General features: G+C 47.4%; 1 protein-coding gene across 3 annotated transcripts in view; it reads left to right on the forward strand.

The window, feature by feature from the left end:
• Positions 1-27,153, forward strand: part of CACNA1C (calcium voltage-gated channel subunit alpha1 C) — a 714,534-nt gene that overhangs the window by 568,050 nt on the left and 119,331 nt on the right. For all 3 annotated transcript variants that reach the window (XM_087442974.1, XM_087442975.1, XM_004438792.3), the window contains 3 exons: positions 6,797-6,823; positions 15,497-15,657; positions 16,602-16,827. In XM_087442974.1, coding sequence (XP_087299100.1) covers positions 6,797-6,823; positions 15,497-15,657; positions 16,602-16,827 — 414 coding nt within the window. The remainder of the gene's footprint in view (positions 1-6,796; positions 6,824-15,496; positions 15,658-16,601; positions 16,828-27,153) is intronic.

A 27,153-nucleotide genomic window follows, 5' to 3' on the forward strand; every position in this document is an offset into this window, starting at 1 on the left:
AAAGCAGAGTCCAAAAATTAAAGTTGTGTTCGGTCAGGGGGTCACATTGACCTTGAGCATGAGGCCTCCTGGGCCATTCAGCTTCCACGCTGGGAAGTGGAGGCTGCTTCTCCTGTTGCCTGGTAGGAGTAAGACCTGTAAACTCACCCCAGTCACTGACAGGCACCACAAGCAGAAGGCTCCAAGTAGGACCAGTCCCAAAGAAAATGGGTTTGTAAATCACTCCAGCAGTGAAACGGCACCTTATCTCACCCTTCCTCTCTGAAATGACTCAATGGTCTGGGCAAACCTAACCCTTTTTAAAAGGTTGGCTGTAGGTAAATCTGAACATAAGCCATGCCAGCCTTGAGGGTGGCCTCTGAGCCAAAGGAGAAGGGAAACGAGGCTTAGGAATAGACCAGCTCTTGCAACTTCTGTTTCCAGGGGACACAGGGCCTTCAATATCACTCACTCTGACAGTGGCACCAGGGAGTCTGCACTGCAGATTTCTCAGCATTGTTGGGAAGCAATTATTGTCGAAATGTTGTTAAAATACAGTGCTAATTACATTTTTCAGCAGCAGTCCAAGCCTTTTCCCTCTCCTCTTCTTTTGGAACCATACAAAACAAGCACTTGAGTTTCTGGAAGTGGGCCCCAGACAGCCACAGTAGGGAAAGGCAGACAGCAAGCCTTCAAAGCCCATCAGGTCTAGGCCTTTCTGTCTTCTTGACACCAAGTGGGGTTGGGAGGAAGATGATCCAGGACCCTGCAACTCTGGCTTGTGGGCATGGCCCAAGTGGCAGACCAGGAGGGACCATGGGGCTGCCATCAGGGGGTCACTTGGGAGTAGTTTCAGGAAAGCATGGAGGCTCTGTTGTAAGAAGAACATGATTGTCCCCCATAGGGGACGCTGACATCTCTAATACATCTGTCATTTCTTGAGGATATGCTCTGCGGACTTGAGAGCTCTGTAGAAATGGTCCCTGTTATCCCCATGAATATCCACGTTTATGCATCTACTCTGTGTGTGTAAAATACATAGTCACAGTGCCGGAATTATAATATGTACCTAATAAATTATGGTCTTCCCCCAACCCACTCCCCTCCCCACCCCCTGCCTCAGGCAGTGACGGGATGAGAATGCCAACATTCCTAGTAGGAGAGACAGCATGAGGACAGGCTAGGGGCTGAGCCTGAGTGTGATGGTGAGGAGACAGTGAGACGCTAGTCTTTAAAGCTAAGAGCTAAAAGTTGTGTTTGGTGAGATGAGGTCAGATGAGGGTTTCTATGTAGTGAGAAGGCCTGGATGAAGATGGTTCCTGAAGTGGTGGGGGCAGAGAGAAAGGAACTGCAATATGCTATTTTGGTAGGGAGGGGCAGGCGGGGAGGAGAGGTGATGAAGAGGAAGGAGCCATCGAGGTCTGAAGACAGAAGACTATAAGGATGCTGAAGTAACACTTGAAGCCGGAGCCCAACCAGAGGGGCTTGCAGATGTCACACCGGCAGCAGGATGTGGAGGTCAAAGGCTCTACGTGGAACAGGGATGGAGCCACGTGTTTGAGGCTATCCGTATAAAAACTATTAATGAGGTTATAGGACAAGAGTTGTTCACAGAGGAATAGAGGCAGAAGACCAAGGGCTGACCATTGGGAAAGTGACACACAGAAGAATAAGAACAAGTAAATGAACCAGACAAAGAGGTGTTAGGTGAGCAGACGGCGGTACTCGCCTGGAAGCCTCAGGGGGAACGATTTCAAGACAGAGCTGTTTCTTTGTACATTGATTCCACAGGATGCCCAGCTTGGTGCTGGGCGATGGGGATACGTAGCAATCGAGCAAATTGACACCATCTCATTGGAGCTCTCAATCTGATGTGAAAGTGACATTAAACAAGTAAATAAGTCATTATAAATTGGGATAAATTTTAAGAAGTAACTGCCATGAGGGTTAATAATAGAGGGAGGGACCTGATTTAGACTGGCAGGTTAGGAAAAACTCCTTTGAAGAATTAAAATTTAAGCTGAGAACTGAAGAGTGAACATACATTGTTGAGGTGAAGACTAAGGAAGAATATTCCAACTGTGTTTCAAGGCCCTCGGGTGGAAGAACTGAGAGAAGGCCAGTGCCGCCAAGGCAGACATGGGGGGATAGTCGGGGAGACAAGACTGGAGACGGGGAAGGGCCTGATAGATCCTAACGATCTTGGTCTTTACCGCAAGACCATGAGGAGTCATTGAACGCGAGAAGTCACAAGAATGTGGAACTGGTTGATTTGGTGAGCTCTGCATTCTTGAAGGATCACTTTGATGTTAGAAGAATGGGTAGGAGCGAGGCTGATAGGAAGTAGGCACACAGTGAAACGGTCTCAACAGCAGTTCCCGAGGTGCAAGAGGATGGTGGATCAGGCTGGAGTCACGCGTAGAGTTGGAAGAAGCGGATGGATTATTTGTGTGTTCTGGAGCCATACTCTACAGGACTTGATTGTGGGAGTTGGAGTCTCGGTAAAGGAGAGGGTGTGGACATGAGCCAGCCTAGGGCACTCACTCGAGAAGCGAGGCCATGGAAGGGAGAGAGGAAAACAGGGTAGGAGAAAGAGGAGGCAGCAATGGCAAGTGAGGGCTTGTTTTTCATCATAGTAAAGTCTAGACTAATCTTTAAGGCAAAGAAGAAGCCAGTGAAAAGGGAGAGGCTAAAGATGCTGGAATGGCAACGAGTGCTTATAGGAAGACACCTCTTACAAGGAAGGGAAGGGCCACTTCAAAGACAGTTGGAAACACTGTATTTACACAGGAAGAAGGAGTTCCTTTACCTCTGGGACTAACTGGAAGAGGGAAAGAGACCTGGCTTCAGGAATCCTGGGGTCTAGTCCCAGTGAGCCACCAACCAGCCATGTGACCTCAACCAAAGCACTTCCGCTCAGAGTCTCAGTCTTGTCCTCTGGCAAACGAAGGGGTCGGCCTTTTGGTTGGTTCAGGGTGCAGAGGCCTAGGGGTCCTGGGAATGGCAGGGACCACAGAAGGGGACCGCTTTCACCTCTATTACATGTCGGGCTTCTGTGTAAGATTTCATGTGAATAAAGCATTCTATAACTTGATAAATTACAAACCATAGATCCAGGTGGTATCTAAGGGTTCCTTACAGCTCTCAAAGGTTACCGTTTATAAATATAGACTCAGAAAGAAGCTCTGATGAAGAGGGTCAATGATAGGAGTCATACCAAATAATCTATCATCTCATCACAGAAAGTGAGGGTTTGGTGTCCTAGGAACCTGGAGGACAATACAGAAGATTTGAACTATGAGTCACCGAGAGGTCACTCAGATTGCTGAGCAGTACTGAAGCTGCGGTGGAGACTGACATCATAAATGTGGAGTCAGCCTCGCAGAACAATTTGACATGTTTTTTGCAGGCTCTGCAGCCTGGAAGAGCTAAAAACAGGCAATGTTGTGAACCAGGGTCAGGGTTTAGCCAAGCAGGCACAGCAGGAGGCCCAGGCAGTATGGGAGTCTACGTTGTGTTGAAGGCAGCATTGATGTGACCGTGGGGCCACACTGGGTACTGGAGGTCAAGTCTGACATTAGCCTGGGAGCCCTGAAAGGGTGTGAGTGATTGGGAAGACCCAGGGAGGGCAAAAATTGGGTTTGGTGAAAGAGCAGGAGGGGTAATGGAGGCGGAGACTCTGACCAGAGATGCGGAGCAACTGAGTTTGTCCCCCAGTAGTTGGAGCAATGCTCTGCGATGACAAGGCCCAGAGTGTGACCCTGCTAGTGGTGACAGCTGTGGGTGGTGTTACAGTTGTGGATTCAAGGTTGAGTCAGATGTGTGTCAACCTTGATAGTGACTACAGTGCCCTCTGACTTATGTGAAAGGCAAATTGGGACAATTCAGGGAAATACTATGTCATATAGCAGGTAATAAACATATGGTGCTCGTTACTCTAAGAGGGGGAGAGAGACTGAAAATATAAATAGCTCCCAGGAAGTTCAAATATTTGTCAAATAATGACAAATGCAAATTGAATAACTAAGCGAAATAAAAGGAGTTTTAGATTTGTCTCTAATTTTGAACCTTAATATCAACAAAGAAAATTATGGTTTCCTAGAAGTTTTGTCTTGGAGGCCTGGACAGAGAAAGTGTCTTGGGTTCAATGAACTTCAGGTCCAACCCAGTGGAATTTTACCTCACTAGAATAATAATGATGGAAAAAGCCAAGAAGCCTTCTGAGCAAGCTGTGCATGCCCCATTGGGGATTGGAGAAGTTGGAGGTCTCTACTGTTCTGAGGCCTCGTTGGAATCTGAGGTGGTTTAATCAGTAGGAAGAAGCATTTGCACATGTCAAACAGCCCTGAATGTGGAGTGGTGCCATGACACAAGGCACCCACATGCTCCCTAGCTTGCTTACTCACACAGTGGGATGGACCCGCTTTCCAAACCCTGAGCTGGTGGTGAAGTCCCAGGAGGTGAAAGACGGCCAAACAGTGGGTTCCCTCTGTTTACACGAAGTGGAGTCCTGTGGTTGACTCCCACCTGTACAAGGAAGTATGGAGAAGTCAAGGCAATTGGGCTTTACAGAGTTCTAACCTTGACTTTCCAAGGGCTGGGCTTTTCCTTTTCCTCCAGACACATGCCGCTTGAGCAATACCCTCCCCCTTCTTAAGTAGGGGTGCTTAAGTAATATGGTGCTTAAGAGGGGATGAATGTTTTGGATCCAGCAAGCCTAAAATTATGCTCACAATCCCCTGAGAACAGCAACAACAACAAAAATCAGTCTTCAGGTGAGGTGCCCACGGTTATACATCAGGACTTGTAACTAAGTGGAAGAGAAAGTCCTGCTCCATTTCCTCCTCTTCAGAATGTGCCAGAATGCCAAGGAAGGACCCATAGCCAATGACCATGCTTGAACTAGGACCTCATTTCAAACAGTCACCCCTAGCCCTGGTCCTCCCCTGTGCCCACATCCCAGAGTCATTGCCTTAGGATATAGGAGCACTGAGATTTGGTCTCCCCATTAGGTGTTTTTAAGAACCCACTTTTGCTTATGACTCACTTGGACTGAGAGAGAGAGTGCGAGAGAGCCTTACAGGGAAGGGCATGTGGTCTGCATTGAAGGGACCCCAGAGAGGATCACTGGGACATTTCTGAGAGAAAGCCTGGGGCCAGGCCCAGCTCTGTAGACAGCCACAAGGCTAAAGGCCATGCATCCACTCTGACTTATGTTTAACAGCAAGGAGAGTCAGTTGCCTAAAAGCAAGACTGGGGGAGACCCCGACGGTCCCAAGCTCAGCATGGCCCTGCTGGAGAAGAGAGCACCCGGATTCCCCATCACCCAATTAGCAGCTGGAAACATTTGTTTCCCCCATTAAACTGTGGCTCTAAATAAAAATGCTCCCTTGGCTCCCAGTCCCCCACCCACATGCTTTGTTAATATGTGATTAAACCCTCCAGTCCTAGCAGGCAGTCTTTGGGGGTGGGAAAAGGTTATTAGCTAACCGTTCAGAGCAGCAAAGGCACTTGGCTCAGAATCTCAGTGCCCCAGAGATATAATTATCTCATGCACGATGGCTTTGCCACTTGTCACATATTCTGGTTTAATTTTTTTTTTAATAAAAAATAACGAGAGGGGTTGTTTTCTTGCTATGCGACAGAGCTCACTGTGTGCTGAACTGGGACAACACAGGCTTGCAGCAGTAACCTCCAAGAACTCCCCGTCCCTGTGTTCTCTCTGCATCTCTCTTTGTCTCTCTACTGCTGTCTCCATCCCTTTCTTCATCTCTAACTTGCATTCTGTGTCTTCCTGCATGTCCATCTGAGCATGGGCACTCCACCTGCAATCTCCCCAGTGTTCACTACCTTAACACCCAAGCTTTCTCTGACACGTTGCCTTCCGTTTTTTTGTCTCAAGTGCTTATATTCTCTCTCTCTCTCTCCCCCCTCCCCCCATCTCTCTCTCTCTCTCTCTCTCTCTCTCTCTCTCCCCCTCCCTCTTTCTCTCCTTCCCGTCCTCCCTCCCTCCTCTCCCAGCCTGCCTCCATCCAGCCTCCCCTGGACTCTCCTATCTGAACAGATATTCTCAGGACCTCCTTGAAGTCTCCACCCTTCAATGTACCTGTCCTCCCCATATGATGACCCTTCGAGTCTGCCACCGGCACACCTTCCCTGTGCTTCTGCCCAGAAGTCCCCCAAGTCTTCGGGATTGCACATGACTGTCAGCATCCCGGGTTTCTGCCCAGGCCCCTTGGCTGTTTCTTTATGCCCAGTTTGCAGCCCTTGGGCCAGGACCGTAGTGGCCTCTCAGTTTCCAGCTGGCTCCTTTTGCTCATCTTCACTTCATACCCCAGCACTGGGTAGGCTCCTGCTTTTACAGCAGTGGAGCCTTCACCAATGTGTTCCTGTCTGTGGTTTCTGGCTGGTGAGATCCTCGTGCCTTCAGGAGAGGCCTTCCTCTCCTCTAGGGCTCTTCTCAAGGTGCAGCATTCCTAACACGCTGTCTAACCTGACCTCATGGAACCTGCTGGGAGACACTGGTCATCTGAGAACACGGCCCTCTCCCTCTCCAGGGAGCATTGTCTCCACTTAGAAGATACTGGATTTGTAGATTTGTCAGCTGGGCCAGCCCTCAGTCTCCACATTCAAACACATGAACACGCCAGGAGATGCTGACAAATAGGGTTTTCTCTCCAAAGTTCATACCACACATCCATCCAGTGCCCGTATGCAGTCACCCGGGGAACATCAGACTTCTCTGGCCTTGTTGAATATCTTTGAAAGAGAAGAAAATGTGTGTGTCGTTTGGTAATGTCTCCTTTTTCTCTTTCAGCCACCGGATCTCCAAGTCTAAGTTCAGGTGAGTGAGATGCATGCTGCTGTTCTTTCCTGCTGCCTGCCAGCTCTGTCCCCAGCTACCCTTTTGGGTAGCCCAAGGTCAAACCTACCAGATGGGGTGGCAGGGTGAGGGGTGTTCTTCTAAGGGGGTAACTGCTCCCTTTTGCACGACTATCAAAAAGAGGCTTATGGATCAGATCAGGCAGATAATTCAGGGTTCGTATTTGTTGAATCCTCTTTGACTGTCAGTCTTTTTGGCAGCACCATCCCTAGGAGGTGGTGAGAGCTAATGTCTCCCTCTCCCTTATAAGATAAAGTCCAGTTAAAATAAATATAATGTAAACACTTGCTACTATTCGTGACTGTTTCATGTTTATGGAACACGATGAGATATGGACTTGAAGGATTATGGAAAGCACATAGGATTATGACACTGCTCTGCTTCAGAACCTTCCACGGGACCCATGGTCTCAGCCCCCTGTCTGCCTTTCCAGCCTCACCTCCCACACTCCCCTAAACATACCCTTTGTTCTAACCACATGGAATTTCTTGCAGTTACCAGAAAGTTCCCTGTCTTCTGGTACATAAGGGCCTTTCTTCTAACTGAATCACCATGTCCCCATGTCTTCATCTAGAGAACTCAGACTTATGTTAAGAACCTCAAATGTTATTGCATCTGTGACACCTTCTGCAAACTCCCCAGGGGAGTTATTCACCCCCTCCATTCCCATAGTGCTTTGCTCATGCCTCTATCACAGCACTTACCATGGTTCACTCCATTGATTGGCTCATAGGCCTGTTTTCCCCAGCAGTCTCTGCATGCCGGAGAGAGATTATTTCCAGGAATCCAGCTAAGTGCCTGTCCAGTGGCAGGCTATCCATATGTGTGTGTTGACTGGATGAATGGATGGATATGTGGAGTGGGGATGCGAATTTATACCCCAAAGTTTGTACATGCCGAAAGATATTGGTTGTTTATGTTTCATAATGGATCTAGTCTGGCTTCCCTAGCCTCACCTACTGTGTAGCAGGAGCATAAATAACACTAAATTTTAGTCCACCTGGGTAAATGTAGCCCAATGCCGTATTTTAAATAGTCCCTTAAGATAAAATGTTCCATCTCTCATGTATCCTTTGCCCAGCTCCTCTCCAGGACAGGGTCTGGAAGCTGGGGGGTGGGGACTTCAGGATCCCAGGAAGTAAAGAGGGCTTGCTCAGGACAGGTCCTGGAGTCCTCCTGAGACCTCTGCTCATCTTTGCTGTGCAGTGGCTAGTCTGGGCTGCTCTCTGAACTGGTGCCTGCTGAGGTGCAGCAGGTCTATCTGGTTTGGGCATCCACCACTAAGTCCACGGGCCCCCATATTTGTATCTGATCTTAAAACCTCCACCTCTGTTCTCTGACCCCCAAGCTGTATTGGTCCACTGACTTTAGCACCCCCACACCTCATCTGAGTGCACGGACACTTCCAGGCCCGTCATACTCCATGCACAAGCTATGGGGAACCCAGAGCACCAGGGCAGGCTCACCCACCTGCCTGCCCCCCATCACTACCTCTTCACCAGTCTGGATGGAGCACTAAGCCAAAGGCTGACATTCTCCAGGGGCCTACAGCCCCCCCGCCCCACTACACCCAGTAGAGACTACCCACTAGCCCCAGTGTCCCTGGGCCTCCCCATGACAATCTGGGTGTTTCTAAAGCAACACTCCCTAACCTCTTGAGGCTTGGTACCAAAGACTGAGAATTAAATAACTCTGGTGTCTGACTTTCTCCTCTACTTCCGACACCTTCTTTCTTCCATATTCTACTGGGACTGGAAAATTCAGGCTTTTCTCCCCTTCCTCTTTCTCTCAAGCCATGACCTCCTTCACGTGAAAATCTAGGGAGAAGTCTGCCAGGCCTAGCTCCTATTACGTGAACACGAGTCCTGGAAATATAGAAAGTCCTCTCTCTCAGTAAGGCTTGGATCTTACTGCTGTGTCTCCTGCATCTGGAGAAGTGGCTGGTACATAATAGGGATGGAATAAATGTGTGCTGAGTAAGTGAACAAATGAATGGTCTTGCCTCAGTAACAAAATATCTAACTGGACAGCCAAAGCTGAGAAAGCGTTTTGTGCTTCTGACAGTTCCAAAGCCCCACACAATAGGAGTAAGGGATATAAAAATATTTCCAAAATATCTTTCTCATTATATGCAAATGAGTGCATCATAAATGAAGAAATGAATGAACAAATGAACATGATCTGGAGGATAGAAAAGAAAGTGCATATTTGTATGGACTCTGTCTAGTTAGATACCCAGGGCACTCTGGGAACATTTTCTTATCCAGTGATCTATGGTGTATCCTGTGCTTTTGAAAAAGAGGAAAGAACAGTTGCTTTCCTTAAAGCCCCCTAACTTAGTTAGGAAAGACCCCTTAACTCTGGGCTCTGCTCAGCTTTGCGGCTTGGCTCCCTCTGCTATGTTCTTAACTTCCTACAAACCAGCCATTTGACCTCTGCAGCTACTATTCAAGATACAACAGGGACCAGCCGTGTGGCGCAGTGGTTAAATTCGGTGCACTCTGCTTTGGCAGACCAGGTTGACGGGTTCGGATCCTGGGTGCAGACCTACACCCCTGCCAGCCATGCTATTGCAGTGACCCACATACAAAATAGCAGAAGATTGGCACAGATGTTAGCTCAGGGCAAATCTTCCTCAGGAAATAAAAAAAGGTAAAAAAAAAATGAGTAAGTGTGACAGGAGTTCTGAGTCTGGGAAGACTAGAAAAGTTTGCCATGGAAAAGCTGGGACTTGAGCTGAGCCCTAAAGGAAGCGCAGGCCACAGAAATACGGAGAGAAGACTTTGTATTCCCAAAAGGCTTCTTACCAGTAGGTTGGCACTATCATTAAACCCCTTTTCAGATGAGGATACTGAGGCTGAGAGGGGCCCAGGGCCACGGGGCTCATATATGGCCGAGTCACAACCCACACCCAGGACCCGTGCTGCTAACCACCGTGCCATCCTGGTGATAGGTTCTGCCCAGGAATGCTAGCCCCTGTCTTTGCTTAGCTGTTGTATTGTGGGCACGGGGTGGGTGGCTCTACCACAGTGTTATTGGATAGAAATGTAATGTGAGCCACATGTGCACTTTTTAAAATTTTCTAGTAGCCACGTTAAAAATTAAAAACAGGTGAAATTAATCTTAATATAATTTATTTAACCCAATGTATCTAAAACATTATCATTTCAACATGTTATTAATATAAAAATTATTGATGAGATATTTTACATTCATTTTTTTTGTCCTACGTCTTTGAAATCCAGTGTGTATTTTACAGTTACTACACATCTCAATTTGGACTGGCCACAATTCAAGTGCTCAATAGCCACACGTGGCTAGTGGCTACTGCACCAGAGAGTGTGGCCCTAAGGGGTCTGCGCAGATGTCAAATGGTGGCTGTCGAGTCCAGATTCTAGAGCCCACTGATGGTGTATGTTCGGGGAATATCAAAGACTGGCAATGGATTGAAAATGCCATCAAAATTATCAAGTACACATGGAGCAGTTTCTGTCTGCTGCTAAGGTTTCCACTGCATGTGTAAGAAAAATGCGTCCTCGCACTTTCTGTCTGTCTGATTGTGGCAGCCAAGATTGAATGGGAGAATACAGGAGAAAAACTGGGTAATATGGGGGAAAATGGACAGAGAACTTTTGCAACTCAGAAATAACCTTATAAACAGTGAAGAGCCTGTTTTACTCCAAAAAAGAATCTAAAATTTGAATTTAAAAAAAATCAAAGTATTCCTGATTACTTTCTTAGTTTAACAATGACATGAATGAATTTGAGCTTCAAACTGTCCTATTCTATTTCCAAGAACGAATGGTTTATTTAAAAGAAATATTAGAACACAGCTTTTAGGGGCCGGCCCGGTGGCGCAAGTGGTTAAGTGCGCACGCTTCGCTGCGGCAGCCTGGGGTTCACCGGTTCGGATCCCGGGCGCGCACCGACACACCACTTGTCAAGCCATGCTGTGGCGGCAGCCCATATAAAGTGGAGGAAGATGGGCATGGATGTTAGCCGAGGGCCAGTCTTCCTCAGCAAAAAGAGAAGGATTGGCAGATGTTAGCTCAAGGCTGATCTTTCTCACCAAAAAAAAACAAAAAAAGAACAGAGCTTTTAGGGAAAATTCAGTAAATTAATGGACTTATGATTTTAGGGCAATATTAAGGTATTCTCTTGGCAAGCCAAGTCTCCACTTTGAGGAATTAGTTACAATAAGGAATTTTGCAACATTTGGGGCTCACTGTTCAGAATAGGTTTTAAACAGTTATGGAACAAATGATTCCAAAAGTCTCATGCAATTTGAAGGGATTAATCAGCTAACCTGTTGGAGTTTTCAGATCTGTACCTTACAGAGTTCTGAAGTGAACCCCACAGGGTCCTAAAATTTGGGAGGACTGTCTTGCCCCATTGTCAGTGAAATGTGCCTCCAGTGTTCCCTTTACTTCTGCCATCCCATAAGCAACAGACACGTGTCCAAATTTGCCCCAATCTCTCATAGTCCATTCTTAAATTACTTTTATGTATAAAAGAAATTTAATGATTTTGTGGGTTGTTTGTTCTCAGTTCTGTTAAAGAAAAGGTAGAGACTTACTTTAGCTACCAGACAGAGCCTGAAGTAGCCACCATTTTGATGTTGTCTACTATACTAGAGGCCTGTCAAAAATTATGTGCCAAGCAAACTCTTTTAGGGACACCGTCCTCTCCTCACCCTCACCATTGTCCCTGGGTCACAAGAGGTCCGGGGCTCTCAAGCCTTGTTTTCGACAAGGAGTTGGTAAATCTGCATCAAGTTTGTCTCCACTGCTCTGCCAACCTGGCAGTGAAGTGCTCCTACCATGTGAAATGGATCACGCTAAGTACTGTGGGTCTAGAACAAAGGGGAAGACAGTCCCTTCCCCTCTAGGATCTTAGGATCTCATTGGAGAGGCAAGAATGATACAGTAAAAGCTAACTGACAATACAAGGCAGTGGCAAGTCATTTCCTCTGGGAGCCTTGGCTGGCTCCTCCACGCCTGGCTTGGACACCCTTTGATGTGCTCCGGGGCACCTGCACTAAGCCTGCTCTGGTGCTAAGCGCCCTCTTTGATTGCTTGCTTAGGGGTCTGTATCACCCACATGAGTTTTATGCAAATACTCTGTTTATCGTAGTAGCTTGAATATCTAGTACCTAGCCCATGGAAGGTATTTAATAAATATTTTTGAAGGTGTAAGTAAAATGAGTAATGCAGACAGTAAGTGTGACAGGAGTTCTGTGTCTGGGAAGACTGGAAAAGTTCACCATGGAAAAGCTGGGACTTGAGCTGAGCCCTAAAGGATGTGCAGGACATAGAAGGGGGAGGTCCTGGTAGGTGAGGGGACAGTCCATGTAGGTGGAAAGGCAAGAGCAGGGCCCAATATTGGGAAGAGGTGAGGTGGATCCAGGGGTGAGTGAGCAGAAATTTGCCATGGGAATGCAACGATATAGAAGTTTGAAGATGTACACTAGAGACATTCATCTCCATCCTTCTCTCCTATGTCTACATTTGGGATGTTCTATTCCTAGAGTAAGTGACTTTTCCAGTTAGTATGAAGGGAACGTGAATAGCAGGCAAATTGCTCCTCCCTATTTTATCATTTAATTTCTATATCCTCCATACATATGTAAACACACAAATAAATTTACACATTCTAATAAACCATTACATTTATTATACGGTAGGAAGCGTTGCCAGGAAACCAGTTGTCAAGCAAAGCTATATTTTGAAGAATGGGAGGTGTGTAATTATCTTTACTCTCTCTGGATAGTAATTAGCCCACCCCCACCCCAGCCCAAGCCCATGTGACTCTCCTGAATGGCTGTGCCCAGGAACAGCACCATTTAATGGATACACCCTGTCTATGACAGCCGCTCCTTCAGGGGTCCAAGCAGAGCAGCTCCAGCCCGTGGGTCGGGCCCAACTGTGTAGCACCCCGCATCTACTACCACCAAACTTGGGGAAACAGGAGCTTCCTCAGCTTCTCGATATTCAACTGACTCTAAGTCAGTTCCTGCATGCTGTGAAAGAAGCAAACTTGCTTCCTTTGGCCTCTGAGTAACAGCTATCAGTGATTTCTGTAACATGAGATTGTGTCTATTTAAAACATATTCTTTGAAACTACGACGTAAGCTATTTAAGATCAGATATGAGTTCATCCTGAAAATTCACTGTTCAGGAAAAGAATTGTCTTACCAATTTCTCTACAATATTAATAACCACAATAACAGGAAAGAAGCAGTCCTGCCCTGGCAAGATAAGGCTCCTCAGCACGAGGTCGCCTCTCCCTAGGGACCCCTGGGACCCCTGTCCGATTCCTTTGCCCCTCTCTTCGCCCTCCCCTGTCCTCGCTCTTACCCAGCGTGGTATGTCTGGGGGATGAAAGCCTCCCTGAGTGCATGCGGGAACCATAATCCTCTGACCCCAAGCGTTTCTTCTCTGTGTAGTGAACGTCCCCCAAGAAGCAGGTAAGTGTCCCCTGCAGAGGTCTGGCGCTCACTGGAGGTGGCTTTCCAGCCCCCACAGTGATGTAGGGGTCAGATCAGAACACTGCTCTATTAATCCTTTTTCCCTCCCTGTTCTGCAGGCTAAAAACTAAGTTCTCCCTGCAGTGCTGAGGAAACGATTCCCTTCTTAGAAATACCCCCCACTTTCTAGCCTCATAATAGATTTTAACAAAGGTTTAGTAACAAGATTTTCCACAGACAGAAGGTAGAAAAAGGACAGAATAGAAATATAGGTGAAGTCAAGCTATCTCAAAAGGCAGTTTGAGGGCCAGTGGAGGGATCCACAACAGCGGTCTGCATCCCTGGAAACCGAGAATGCAGCTGAGTGCGAATATTCACGCCCCAGCATTCTGCTTTGTCTCTCCCCTGCCTTCTTTGTAACCCAGACAGGCTCTGTCTTCAACTGCCTGCTGAGTCTCTCCACATACATGACCTGCAGGCCCCTCAAACGCAATTCCCAAGCTGAGTGCCCCACCTTTCTCCTCCTCGCAACCTCCCTGCCCAGAGCACTCGTCTCCTGTCTGCACTGGTGTTGGTTCAAGACGCCATTCTTCCACATCACCCCAGCTAGCAATTTTGGCCGTCCCTTCTGTACCTTGCTCTCTTAACCCTACACATCTAGTCAGGTTCAAAAGTCTATTGATTCTGCCTCCAAAATTGTTGTCAACTCACTGTCCTCTTTTCCATTAATAAAGCCACTGTCCTCGTCATCTCCCATCCAGATGGCTGCAAGAGCATTCCACATCCTACCCCTGATCTAGAAGTTGGCAGAGTGGTTGTTTTCCTTGATTGTTTGGTTTTCTAAAACCAAATCCCATCATGTCATTCTTTCTGTCACAGTCCTGAGCGCAGCCCTCTGCAGGCTTCCCCCCGAGCTCCTCTCCAGCACCCTTTTCTTCTCTCCTTTGCTCAGTGAGATATTTATTACATGCTTGGTCAACTGAGTTACCAGATACACCTATATGTTTTCTCTGTACCATGAGGATGAACGCTGTAAGCTAGGAGGGGACAAGCTATAAATCCCTCCACCACAGGGTTACAGAATGTGAGTGTTTCTGTGGGATCGTCTAGCTTCAAGGTTCTCAGCCATGGTTCACATTAGAACCACCTGGCAACTTTAAAAAATACTGATGGTATATTTGGTATTTAAAAAATACCCAGCCCCCAGAGAATGGGATGTAATTGTTTTGGGGTTGGGGCCTGGGTACTGGTGGGGTTTTTTGGCTGTTTTTTTAAGCTTCCCCAGGTAATTCTATGTACAGCCAAGTTTGAGAATTACTGACAAAAGTCCCTAACCAAGAGGCCATGGGAGCGTCATAAGGACCATGGCCAAGCTGTAAGGCGGCCAAGTGCTGCATGAACTGTCTGTAGTGTGTGTGTATGGCTGTGCCAATTTTTCTGAACAGAGGTTCTAAATATTCGTCAGATTCTCAAAAGATTCTATAACCCCATGCAAGCCAAGAACCTCTGATCTGGATTCTGCCTTTGCACTGTGCACATGAGGCAGCGTGGAGTAAGGGTGAGACGTTGGTCTGGGGAGGAAACCAAGGCTGGCTCTGCTGCTGTGTGATGTTGCTCAAGGCCACCCCCACAGCCCTTCGTTTTCTCCTCCTCAAAATCGGGATAACGCCTGTTTTGCAGAATTATCTCAAGAATTTGGGAGGAGGCACACAGGAGGTTCCATCAGCCGTAACTGTTACTGGTAACCGTAACTACCGTCGCTGCTAGTCGTGCTCTTATGCTTGCAATACTACTCCTAAGAAGGCCGTTATTGCAAAATAAAAATAGTTCCCATTTTTTGAGCACCTTCAGCTTCATACCAGATGCATTATATGGTATTTTATCAATCCCCACCACAACCCTGTGAGATTGGCCCTGTTCCCCTCTCACAGACGAGAGAACCAAAGCTTAGAAGGGAGCAGGGATAAACCCAAGGCCCCATAACTAAGTGGTAGAGCCTGGTTAACGTGATGGAAAGCTTGTCTCCTCACCGCCAGGTTGCACTGCTCCAGTGCGAGGCCAGGTCAGTTCATGGTGAGAGGAAGCCGCAGTGCTGCCTTTCGGACTAGGAGGAATCTGAATTCCACAGCCAGCTCCCTCCCCATCCTTCTCTCCTCGCCCCTTTCCAGCCGCTACTGGCGCCGGTGGAACCGGTTCTGCAGAAGAAAGTGTCGCGCAGCGGTCAAATCTAACATCTTCTACTGGCTGGTGATTTTCCTGGTGTTCCTCAACACGCTCACCATCGCCTCAGAGCATTACAACCAGCCCCACTGGCTCACAGAAGTCCAAGGTGAGAGGCGGCCCCTGGCACCGTCCTGGTTTACTCTTGTGACCTCAGCCCTCCATCCCGGGGAGGAAATAGGCACAGGCAGGTTAATGGGAAAGCAGCCAGCAGCCATGGCTCTTGGCAGGCAACGTGCTGGGGACACCAAGGGCCTGGCCGCTCACAAGCCCCCCAGTAAGATGCACAATCTCACTGTAAACAGACGTGGCTCACCTGCCCAGTCTCAGACCATCTGCCTGCCCCAGCGGTCACTGTTGGGTCCAGCTGCAGCTTGTGTGGCTATCTCAGACCCTTGGCTGCCAGCTTCCCAGGGTGGAATGTCAGTACTTCAGGCCTTACCACCGCCTCTGGGTGGGCTTACAGAACATGAGGATGAGGTGAGCAAAGAAGGCAGGGAAGAGGACCCCAGTGACCTGAGTGCAAGGAGCTGTCCCGATGGCTTCCTGGACCCTAGGAGAGGATCTCACTAGCCAGCGGCTCAGCTGCCCTCCCAGGGAGTCAGGCAGACACAGGGGCTGCCTTCCAGAGCCCTGGGTGGCAGTGAGTCTCCAGTGTAGAGGGCAGGCTCCAGAGCCTGGCTCCCTCTTTTGGCTGACAGTTTGGGCAGATTACTCACCTCTCTGGACCTCACTTCTCATCTCTGAAAAGGGGCATGATAACAGCAGTGCCAGCTCTCGGAGCTGCTGCCAGGAGTGGAGGAGATAACGCGTGCAGAGCCCTTGATGCGCGGGTGACACTTGGTAAATGTTCGTGTGATGATAACTAGATACCCTTTTGCATAGGTTTGGCCCTAACTGTTCTGTTCTGGCAGCAGTGGATGGGAGAGGTGTCCTGGCTGAGAAGGGAGTGTTTGGAGTTTTTCCAGTGGCGATAATTACTGTGTTTTCTTCCTCCTCCTCCCTCTTCTTGCACCCCTGTTTGGACGCTGCCCCCGCTCCTGAACCTGCCAGACACCGCCAATAAGGCACTGCTGGCCCTTTTCACAGCGGAGATGCTGCTGAAGATGTACAGCCTGGGCCTGCAGGCCTACTTTGTGTCCCTCTTCAACCGCTTCGACTGCTTCATCGTGTGCGGGGGCATCCTGGAGACCATCCTGGTGGAGACCAAGATCATGTCTCCCTTGGGCATCTCTGTGCTGAGATGTGTCCGGCTACTGAGGATATTTAAAATCACAAGGTATTTGGGTCCTCATTTCCCTTCAGACACGGGACTCAGGGAGAAGTTCTTCTGGAAGGCAGGGGAGGCAGAAAGGCCTGGGTGGGATGGTAGCTGCTATTTCTTGAAGAGTCTGTCCTCTGCTCATGTATGACGGAGGGGAGCTTTTACTCATTTAGATGGCATATTATTTAGAAACTCCTTTTGGGGCCAGCCCGGTGGCGCAAGCGGTTGGGGGCACAAGCGGTTGGGTGCGCACGCTCCGCTGTGCCTCCCGGAGTGTACCGGTTCGGATCCCAGGCACACACTGACGCACCGCTTGTTAAGCCATGCTGTGGTGGCGTCCCATATAAAGTAGAGGAAGATGGGCATGGACGTTAGCCCAGGGCCAGTCTTCCTCAGCAAAAAACAGGAGGATTGGCATCGGATGTTAGCTCAGAGCTGGTCTTTCTCACAAAAAAAAAAAAAAAAGAAACTCCTTTGGCTGCTAATACCAGAGACTCAACTCAGTGGTGTAAGCAAATTAGGGGTTTGTTGAGTCACATAAAAGAAGTCCAGGGGCCGGCCCCGTGGCTTAGTGGTTAAGTGCGCGTGCTCCGCTACTGGCGGCCCGGATTCAGATCCCGGTGCGCACCGACGCACCGCTCGTCTGGCCATGCTGAGGCGGCGTCCCACATACAGCAACTAGAAGGATGTGCAACTATAACATACAACTATCTACTGGGGCTTTGGGGAGAAAAAGGGAAAAAAAAAAGCAGGAGGTTTGGCAATAGATGTTAGCTCAGGGCCAGTCTTCCTCAGCAAAAAGAAGAGGATTGGCATGGATGTTAGCTCAGGGCTGATCTTCCTCACACACACAAAAAAGTCCAGAGGTGGGGAGCCCATGTGGCTTCAAGAAGGTGTCAGGGACCCAGTCTCCTTCTGTCTTTTGCCTTGCCAGCCTTAGGCCTACCTTCCACCCCCAAGGTCACAAGGTGGCTTCTGGAGATTGAACCATCATGTTTGAATTCAAGGCAGGAAGAAGAGAAAGGGTGAGAGGCAAAGGGGGCGCCTGTCCCAGCTGAGTCAGCCCCCTCCAGAGCTCTCCAGAAATCTCACCAAAGGCTCTGTTCTCATGGCCACCCCAGCTGTTACAGAAACTGAGAAGGTGGTCTTTTAGCTGGGCGTGTGCTGCCGCAAATGTAGTCAAGATTCCTTATCTGAAGAAGGATGACGGATGTTGTGCCACAGATGGCTTTCCTCCCTCCTTCCACACGACCACCCCCTCTCCTGTCTGTCCATCCACCCACCCAAAGATTGCATTCTTCCTAACTCTCAAGGTCAAGCAGTGATTCTCAAGTAGAGGACAGGCAGGGGGCGGGGAGATGGGGAGTGGGCAGCATGCTCTAGGACAATAATTTTCAACTGTGTTGTGACCCATTTTGGGTGATGAAATCAGATTATTGGATCACAACCATCATTTTTAAACAGATTTATTGAGATATAATTCATATGCTATAGAATTCACCATTTTAAACTGTACAATTTGATGTTTTATATATTAACAGAGTTTGGCAACGATCAGCACAATCTAGTTTTAGAACCTTTTCATCACCCCAAAAATAAACCACATATCCACTCCTCATTCCCCCTATCTTTCCTCCCAGTAGCAACCGCTAATTTACTTTCTGTCTCTGTCTCTTTCTGTCTTTACTTACTTTCTCTCAAACAATAGGATTTGCCTATTCTGAACAATTCATATAAATGAATTCGTACAATATGTGCTGTTTTGTGACTGGCATCTTTCACTTGGCAGAGTGGTTTCAAGTTCCCCACGTTGTAGCATCTGTCAGTACTTCATTCCTTTTTATGGCTGAATAATAGTCCATTGTATGGATATATATCACATTTTGTTTATTCATTCATCAGTTGGTGGGCATTTGGTTTATTTCCACATTTTGGCTACTATGAATAATGCTGCTGTGAAGCATTCATGTTCAAGTTTTTGTATGGAAGTATGTTTTCATTTCTCTTGGATTTGTATTTAGGAGGAGAATGTCTAGGTCATTTGATAACTCTATGTTTAAGATTTTGAGGAAATTTCAAACCGTTTTCCAAAGAGATTGCACCATTTTACAGTCCCACCAGTGATGTATAAGGGTTCCAATTTCTCTACATTCTCATTTTTAATGAAAGAATGAAATAGAATGAGAAAACATCAGAGGGCCTCACGTGAACGTAAGCATTGTTTCATAAAAATCCTGGAGATATACGTCTGAGTTGCAGTATAATGTATATTTCTCACTGTGGGTTGTGGTAGAGGGACATATCAGAAACACCTGGAGGGGAGGGGGCTCAAGCTATGCCCCCCAGAGGTACAAGCCTCCTCTCCTTGAGAATCTCTGCTTTGGGATCCTGATTGATAACAGGAGCACTGAAACCATCCGTTGGATTGTGTTGGCAAAAACAGGGGCGGGGGTTGGTGTCTTCCATTCAAGGATCCAGAGTTAACCACACCCTCCTCAGAGTGTTCTGAACCTGAGTGAGTGAGTCTCAGGGACCTGCAGAGCATCCCTGGGTATTCCTGTTCTCCTCGCAGTTCTCTCAGCAGCCACCGTGCACACACACGTTGCTGTGGTGTTGTCGAGGGTCAGGTGAAGAAAGGCCTTTAGAAGGTTCGGTTCAGTGCAGGCCAGGGAGACACTTAACTCATTAACAATGCGATTATTAATCTCATTGTACTTGATGTTGTTAGGAGAAGGAAGATAGGGAAAAGAGCTAATAGTGATCAACACAGACACACTCTCTTACTTTTATTTGTTTATCCACCATGTATATACTGTACATAGTACATGGTCAAGCTCTGAAAGATGGAAAAAAAGGTGTATGGCATGAATTGAACCCAGCAAAGATTTACAGTCTGGCCAGGGAGATGGCGTTTGTGCATATAAAACAATCAAAAGAAAATCTAGGACAGAATAAAATGAGCTGGCAAAATGGATGGAGGGGACACCTGCTATGGGAAATTAGGACCAGGAGAGCATCCCTGGGAAAGTTTAATATCGGATGACGGGCTCAAAGTATACGCAGAATTTAAATCCACAAGTTTAACACTCCTGAGCAGCAGCCCCCTTGCCCCCTCAAAAAAGAGCTCTTCCTGAATATCTTGGCATTACAGAAAATCCTTAGTTTAAAATAAAAGTAGTAGAAATATAATAACAATCATCATTAACAGGCATCAATGCTTACTCTTTGCCAGATAGTGGGATCCAAATGCTGACATGCATTTGCTCCATTATCCTCATGATCACCTACAAGAGAGGGTGAGGGTAGGGTACTATTATCATTATTTCCATTTTGCAGATGAGAAAACTGTGGCTTAGAGAGTTAAGTCACTTGCCCAAGGTCACACAAACTGCTCAGGGGTAAAACTAGGATTAAAAGCCCAGTCTGTCTGTCTGACTGCAGGTTCTGTGCTCCTAACCATGACCGTGAACTGCGGAGTTGAGGGCTAAAAGTTGTTGTCTATGTCCCTGAGACAAGGCTGAGAGGACTTTCACATACTGGTTCTTGTTATTAGATAATTCCTGACTCTACTTACTCCTCCTGGGGTCTGCTCAAAGCTATTTTTAGTTTGGAGTTTCTAATACCTCTTAAATAATTCTTGAAAGTCCATGTTTTGGGGGTTTTGTTTTGGTTTTGGTTTCTTTTTTTTTAATTCTTACAGAAAAGAATTCTTGCTCCTAGATATTGTCATAGCATCTTGAAGAGATTTAACATTCATTCTATTTTTAATAAACAATTTATCTATTTCTAATCTGAAACTATTGCCAGGAAACCATTTTTTTAAATCTGTCTTTATCAGAGAGCTTCCCATAGTCCCTCCACAAGAAGGATTAGGGGTATTTTCAGATCTCTATAAAGTCTATAAACAGAATAATTTCATTATCTAATTAGAAGTTACTTTGGCAAAGGCCGTCATCTTCCTGTTTTCCAGTCTCCAAGCCCTCTGGGGGCTTTTGGAAAACAACAAAAAGACTAGTCGTGCAGGGGAATCCCATGCTCCCTCTGAACTTTGTCTCTGATACAATCCAGTGACCAAGAAAATGCCTAAACTGTGGGCTGGGAGTGTACATCATGGTCCCTCGAGATGGGTCATCTGTGCGTGGTTCTGCCATCAAACAACTTTATTTCTCTCTCTTCTTTTAGAATCTCTTGGAGAATACTTTGTGATGTCTCACAACTGTTTTTTACAGTGTATTCTGAACCAGTGATAGTGATTCTCAAACTTAGTTTAACTCATCAAGAGAGTTTATTAAGGACCACCACCTCTACAGATTTTGACCAGCAACTCCTGGAGAGTTCCATGCTGGTGACCTATGACTTCACTTTGAGAAACACTGTCCTAATTTCTGCTACTGTCCTTTGTCCACTTTCTTGTCTCAAAATATGAATCTTCGTATATAATTGGAAACCTTGATTCTTACATTTCCACTCTTCTCTACGCTGTAGCCCCTAACCATGTTAAGATTCTACTTCTGATGATTCTTGACTGAGAAAACACGTAGTAATAAAGAGCTACTATGAATTCAGCAAAGTTTTTAAGTTAATTTGAATTTTATTAATGCCTACACACCTATATACATTTGGAGAGTGGTAATGTATGTTCAAGATAGGCCATTTATTTAGAGTGCTGTGATGCTTGGTGTACACGTGGATTCGTGGATCCCTTCCTGTGGGTCTGAGCCATCCTTCCCTCACCCAGGGCCTGTGGTCTAAGAGTTGGGAATACTGATCTAGACTAATGGTTGTCAACCATGATGTCATGACACATCAGTATGTTTAGAGCAGTTGAACAGCGTGTATGTAGCAGATAATTTGCTATTACTAAAAGCTAAAATACCAAAATCTAGGAGTAATTTCCCTCTACAAAAAAATAAATACAAATAAATTCAATATGGTTTTTGTAACACCCTCACTCTTGGTCACTTGCATTCCCAAATACCTTTATGAATGGGCAAGAATGAGGTGGACTTACCACTCATCTTGCTGTCTGAAGGGAACAGAAGTCTGGTATATGATGAATGTGAATATGGTATATAATGAAAATGAATTATTAACATGCCTACAATTTTTTGTGTTTTGTCGAAATCTGAGAATGCCCTGGGGAGTATACTGTGTATATGAATATTATCCATCCTGTAGGTCTCAAAAAAAAAAAAGACTGGGACTCTGCACTAGACTGCAAGTCAAATGATTACTAAGTATTTGTAGTGCTGTGAGTGGGAAATTACAGCCTAGGAAAGACAAGATTCCCACCTCAGTGAGAACAGAGAGGCATACATGTACCCAAAATCTTTGTCATCTTTGGGTAAATTACCCGTGACAGTGGGCCTTCCAGCCGCATGATGGGTTGGGTTCTTTCTCCTGCTTTGAGGCTTTATGGGTCTGTAAATGTTGCTGAGTTTCGATATCTAGTTTGTCTACTCTTTTTTTTTTTATTTTAAAGATTTATTTATTTATTTTCCCCCCAAAGCCCCAGTAGATAGTTGTGTGTCACAGCTGCACATCCTTCTAGTTGCTGCATGTGGGACGCGGCCTCAGCATGGCCGGAGAAGCGGTGCGTCGGTGCGAGCCCGGGATCCGAACCCGGGTCGCCAGCAGTGGAGCGCGCTCACTTAACCACCAAGCCACGGGGCCGGCCCTAGTTTGTCTACTCTTTGTCAGCCCAGTCAGGCATATCATTCCATGGGGAGGAAGAAGAGCTTCGGTTAGATTAAATCTGGGTGTGATTCCAATTTACTAATTGCATCTCATTTTTTATACAATTGGTTGTTAAGTGCACCAAAATCCCTCCAGCGCTTGCTGTTTTCTTAAACCTTAAATCGCTTTCTCTGCTGCTCCTCCCTTGCAGCTTCCTTCCCAGGCCCTGAAATGAGAGATTGGGCTGACTCAGCACAGAGAGATGTACTGGGGATTCGTGACCACACATGGGGCTCCGTAGAGCCCCAAGGTGAGAGCCTTGTGCAAATCCTCCAGGCTCAAAATGTCTCCATTTCCCTGCCAGAGTCTGGCCTGAGCATCAGATCCACCCCCACACCACCGCCACCCTCCCCACCACCTTCTAGCACCACTCTTCTCAGGACCCCATGGAGGCTCTGAGAGCATTAAGGGCCATTATTAAAGAGGTATATGTGGCATCTGCCGGTTCCCGGGCCAGAGTCTATGGAGAAGGCAGCTCAGACTCCAGAGCCTGCACACTGGCTGTCAGCATGAAGGGTGGTTGTTCTCTGGAATGGTGACTGACTGGCACCATCTCCTGGGGATTAAGAAGACACAGGTGAGGAGGACTTGAATGTGCTCCCTCCGTCACCCTGACACATCCTTACAGGGGCCAACTCTGGGACACTGAGTCGCTCCGTGATCCAAAGCTCAGGATGGCTCCCAAGGCAATCCAAAGGTCAGGGCCAGACTGCGCTGCCAGCTTGCCCAGGTACACGCCCCATGTGGGTTCCCTTCGCAGTGTGACCAGGCCGCTGATGCAAACAGGGAAGACAAGACCTTGGAATCTGTTCTCCAAGGCAGGTTTGACAGCAAATGTGCTTCCCAGCCCCCAGATTGGAGAAGTGCGGGTAGGTATCAATAGGAACTAAACCAATAGATTTGGCCTCGGGCCCCAGTCTGTCCCAGACCCTGATCACAATGGTGTTGAATTCTCTGTTTGGCTCCTTCTGGCCTAGCGTATGTCCTGGTCCTTGGACACCCACCCCGTGCATCCCTGTGGCTGGAGCAGGGAGAGGCAAGGGCAGGCTGAGCTTACAGGTTATCTTCCATGACCCGCATTCCTCCTCCCACCTTTCCCTCCAACTCCCACCCTTGGGAATGGTGCAGAGAAGCCCCACACCACACGGATTCCCCACGTGAAATTTGCTTTATAACTACTCTACCAACAGTAGATCTCCGCCACCAAAACTAAGAGGATTTTTTTTACCCCTCAGGAAAGGAACAGTTGGGACAGGTATAAATTTAGTTATGACCCTCTCTAGAACAGAGGGGAAGTAGGGTGGAGCATTTGCAAAATGCCCAATGCTGTCGGCACTGTTATTTTGAAGATCTTTTATTTATAGCAAGCACCATGCTCTGCTCTATACCTGGAATGTAAAGGATCTGGCCCTGAGCTGTTTGAAGCAAAGGTTCACAAGATGAAAGTTCCAGTTCAGGCAAGGCTCGGCCCACTTTCTGCTGTTGAACGGAAGGGAGAATTCCACAAGACCCAAACCAGAGAAGACTTAGAGCAGGGAGAATGGTGGCCATGAAAGTACCCTGAGTAGATGGTGGTGACTTAACCAAGGGAGGCAGAGGGGAAAGGTTGTGAAAGTGAAGCATGGTCAGCAAGTGAGAGAATTTAGGGAACAAAGAAATTGAGCAGTAGAAAGCCTCACATGCACCCTACTTTAGAGAGAAAACAGTGGGCTGGGTTGGATGGGCAAAGACACACTTTGGAGAGAATGATTCAGAGCCACAGGAGAAGTGGAAAGAAAGTGGATCCCAAGGATGACCGGAGCAGGTGAGGTGTCTGAGTTTGGGGGAGGCGAGTCTCTAAGGCTGGCCTGTGCTTCGGGAGCTGTGAGTCCCCAATACTGGCTGTAGACTCCTGTGTATGTGGGCACGTGTGTGCATTGTTCTGAAGAGAGGATGCTTCATTTTCCTCAGTTTCTCGACGAGGTCCAAGACACTAAATACTTTGTTTGGCTGCTGCTCGCTCCAAAGCTCGCTCTTTCTTGGTGTGTGAGTGTGTGTGTTTCATAGTTTCAATCAATTAGGATAAAAGCCTCAGTTGATTGCAAATATGCCATTAACCCCTCTAGTTTACCACCAGCTCATCTTTCTAAAATGGAGAATGGTTTGGGGGATGAGAGGCCTGGTCAGATCTTCAGGCCGTAGAGATAATAGCCATCAAGAATCAGATTGACATTAAGGAGGAGAGAGTTTGTGGATCTGCAGGGCTGTCAGCCATTTCATTTAAATGGTATTTCAATTCACCCTACCCAGAGGCTGCCACCTGGCACCTACAAATCTCATTGATATCAGTGATAGTGAGGCCCCCACCCTGTACCCAGCTATTGGCCGAGGCATGCCAGGCTCCGAAGTCCAGCTCTTCTCTTCTGAGCCCTATTAGCATCCTTTGCCACAATATCACCACAGCAGTCCCTTTGTCTCAGGGTTTTAGAGAGCATATAAAACATCTCCAGCCATATGCACATTAGGGCTGGACAGCCAGCCTTCTGTTCAGCAAGCTGGATACCCTCATAATGCCAGGTCACTGGCACCAGCTCTGTTCTTTTAATCCTGCTCCAGAGGAACAAAAGTACAGGTGGCAGCCAGCCACGGGGCAGACCACCACTTGCCCCTGTTGAATGGGAAGCAGCAGGAGCAAACAGCATAAATGACCATTTGTTGATTTGTCGTAACTGTGTCTTAACTGTGTGGCTGGTCCTACATGCAGGATCTTTTCAGCCAGGTGTTTTTCATGAGGAGGGTGGGCTGGGATCAGTGTACCTGGCTGCGGTTCATCTCTTGAACAAAGGCTGGCTCATGCCCTCAAACCTGCGGCCATTGATTTTGAACCACCAGGATGGAAGTTCTTTCCCAAGAGAGACACATGTTCACAGCGCTCTTCTGGAAATCCTACCCCAAGGGTCTCGAAGCCATAGCAACGCTATTTTCTCTAGGACAAATTGATACCTAATAGTTTTTTCTTTTTTTCTATTGAGCTGTAATTGACATGTAACATTATATTAGTTTCAGGTGTACAACATAATGATTCAATATTTGTCTATATTGCAAAATTATCACCACAATGTCTAGTTAACATCCATCACCTTACATAGTTACAAAATATTTTTTCTTATGCTGAGAACTTTTAATATTTACTCTTTTAACAACTTTCAAATATTCAGTACAGTATTATCAGCTACAGTCAACAGGCAGTACATTACATCCCCAGGACTTATTTATCTTAAAACTAGAATCTTGTACCTTTTGACTCCTTTCACCCACTTCGCCCACCCCCTGCCCCCCGCCTCTGGCAAGCACCAATCTGTTTTCTTGATACCTAATCATTTGACGTGTGGTCTGACAATGGAACAGTCAGGAATCCCAGAAACTCTCCCCGTGAATTTAAGGAAGCTATAGGAAAAGAAATGAAATTTTAGGAGGTGCAGATAGTCACTCCTCACTATTAGGCAAAGTATGTTTGACTTAGGTGTGAGGTGAGAGGCCCCCCACCCTCCACCCCTGCTCCTCCACACACACACAGAGGCTCTGTGTAACCCCATGTCCGCTTTGCCTCTCCCTCCAGTAAGTACTAATGTGTCACGTTTATAGTAAGATTCATTCATTCAGCAAAATCTTCACTGATCACCTCCTTTGGGCTAGGCACTGTTCTGAGCACTGAGGATGTAGGAGCAGATGAACTCCCGGGTCTCACGGACCTTACATTCTGGTGGCGGGTGGTGATGAGTATATACAAAAATAGGAATAGGGGATAGAGTGGTGGTCAGACAGGACCACTCAATGGAGGGGACATTTGAGCAGAGTCCTGCAGGAGTGAGCCACGCAGAGTTTTGGGGGAGCGCTCTGCCAAGAGCAGAAACAGCAGGGACCGGGGCCAGAGTACGCATGGAAGTTGGAGGCACAGTGAGGAGCCAGTGGTCTGGAGCCAACTAGGTGGAGCAGAGGGGGAGGAGATGAGACCACTGAGGCAGTGGGGCCAATTCCACAGGTGGACATTAGGGTTAGGGTTAAGGTGAGGCTTGGTGCGACTCACATTGTAAGAGGGTCTCCTGCGCTGTGGTGTGGAGAAGACCTCACAGTGTGTGCATTGCGGGCTTTTCCCCTGAGAGGCGTGTGGTGTGGAGAACAGCTGTAGGGAGCAGGGGTCAAGGCAGGACAGCCTGTTAGGAGCAGAAAGCAGATGAGAGATGCGGTGGCTCGGGCTAGGTGACAAAGTAGTGGGAAGTGGCCAAATCAGGCTTTGTTCTGAAGATGCAGCTGCAGGATTTGCTGATGTGGGGTGAGAGAGACATGAAGGATGGCTCCGAGGATTTTGGCTTGAGCCAGAAACTGCAGTGTCATTTACTAAGATGGGGAAGCTTATAGGGTGGGGAATAGGAGTTCTGTCATATCGCCAGTCCTACGTTGTGAACAGTCCCCTCTTGACTACGAGAAGTGCGGACTTTCCTGGATGCCCTTCAGGGGTGGGGAAGCAGGGGGACATGGGGAAGCATGAGAAAAGACTTCTCACTTTAATCCAGTGCTCTGCCCTGTGGCCGGCCCCTCTTGCCGGTTATGGCTCTTACACCTACT

Source organism: Ceratotherium simum, chromosome 17 (assembly GCF_057802395.1).
Source record: "Ceratotherium simum simum isolate JZ-2026a chromosome 17, ASM5780239v1, whole genome shotgun sequence".
NCBI lineage: Eukaryota > Metazoa > Chordata > Mammalia > Perissodactyla > Rhinocerotidae > Ceratotherium > Ceratotherium simum.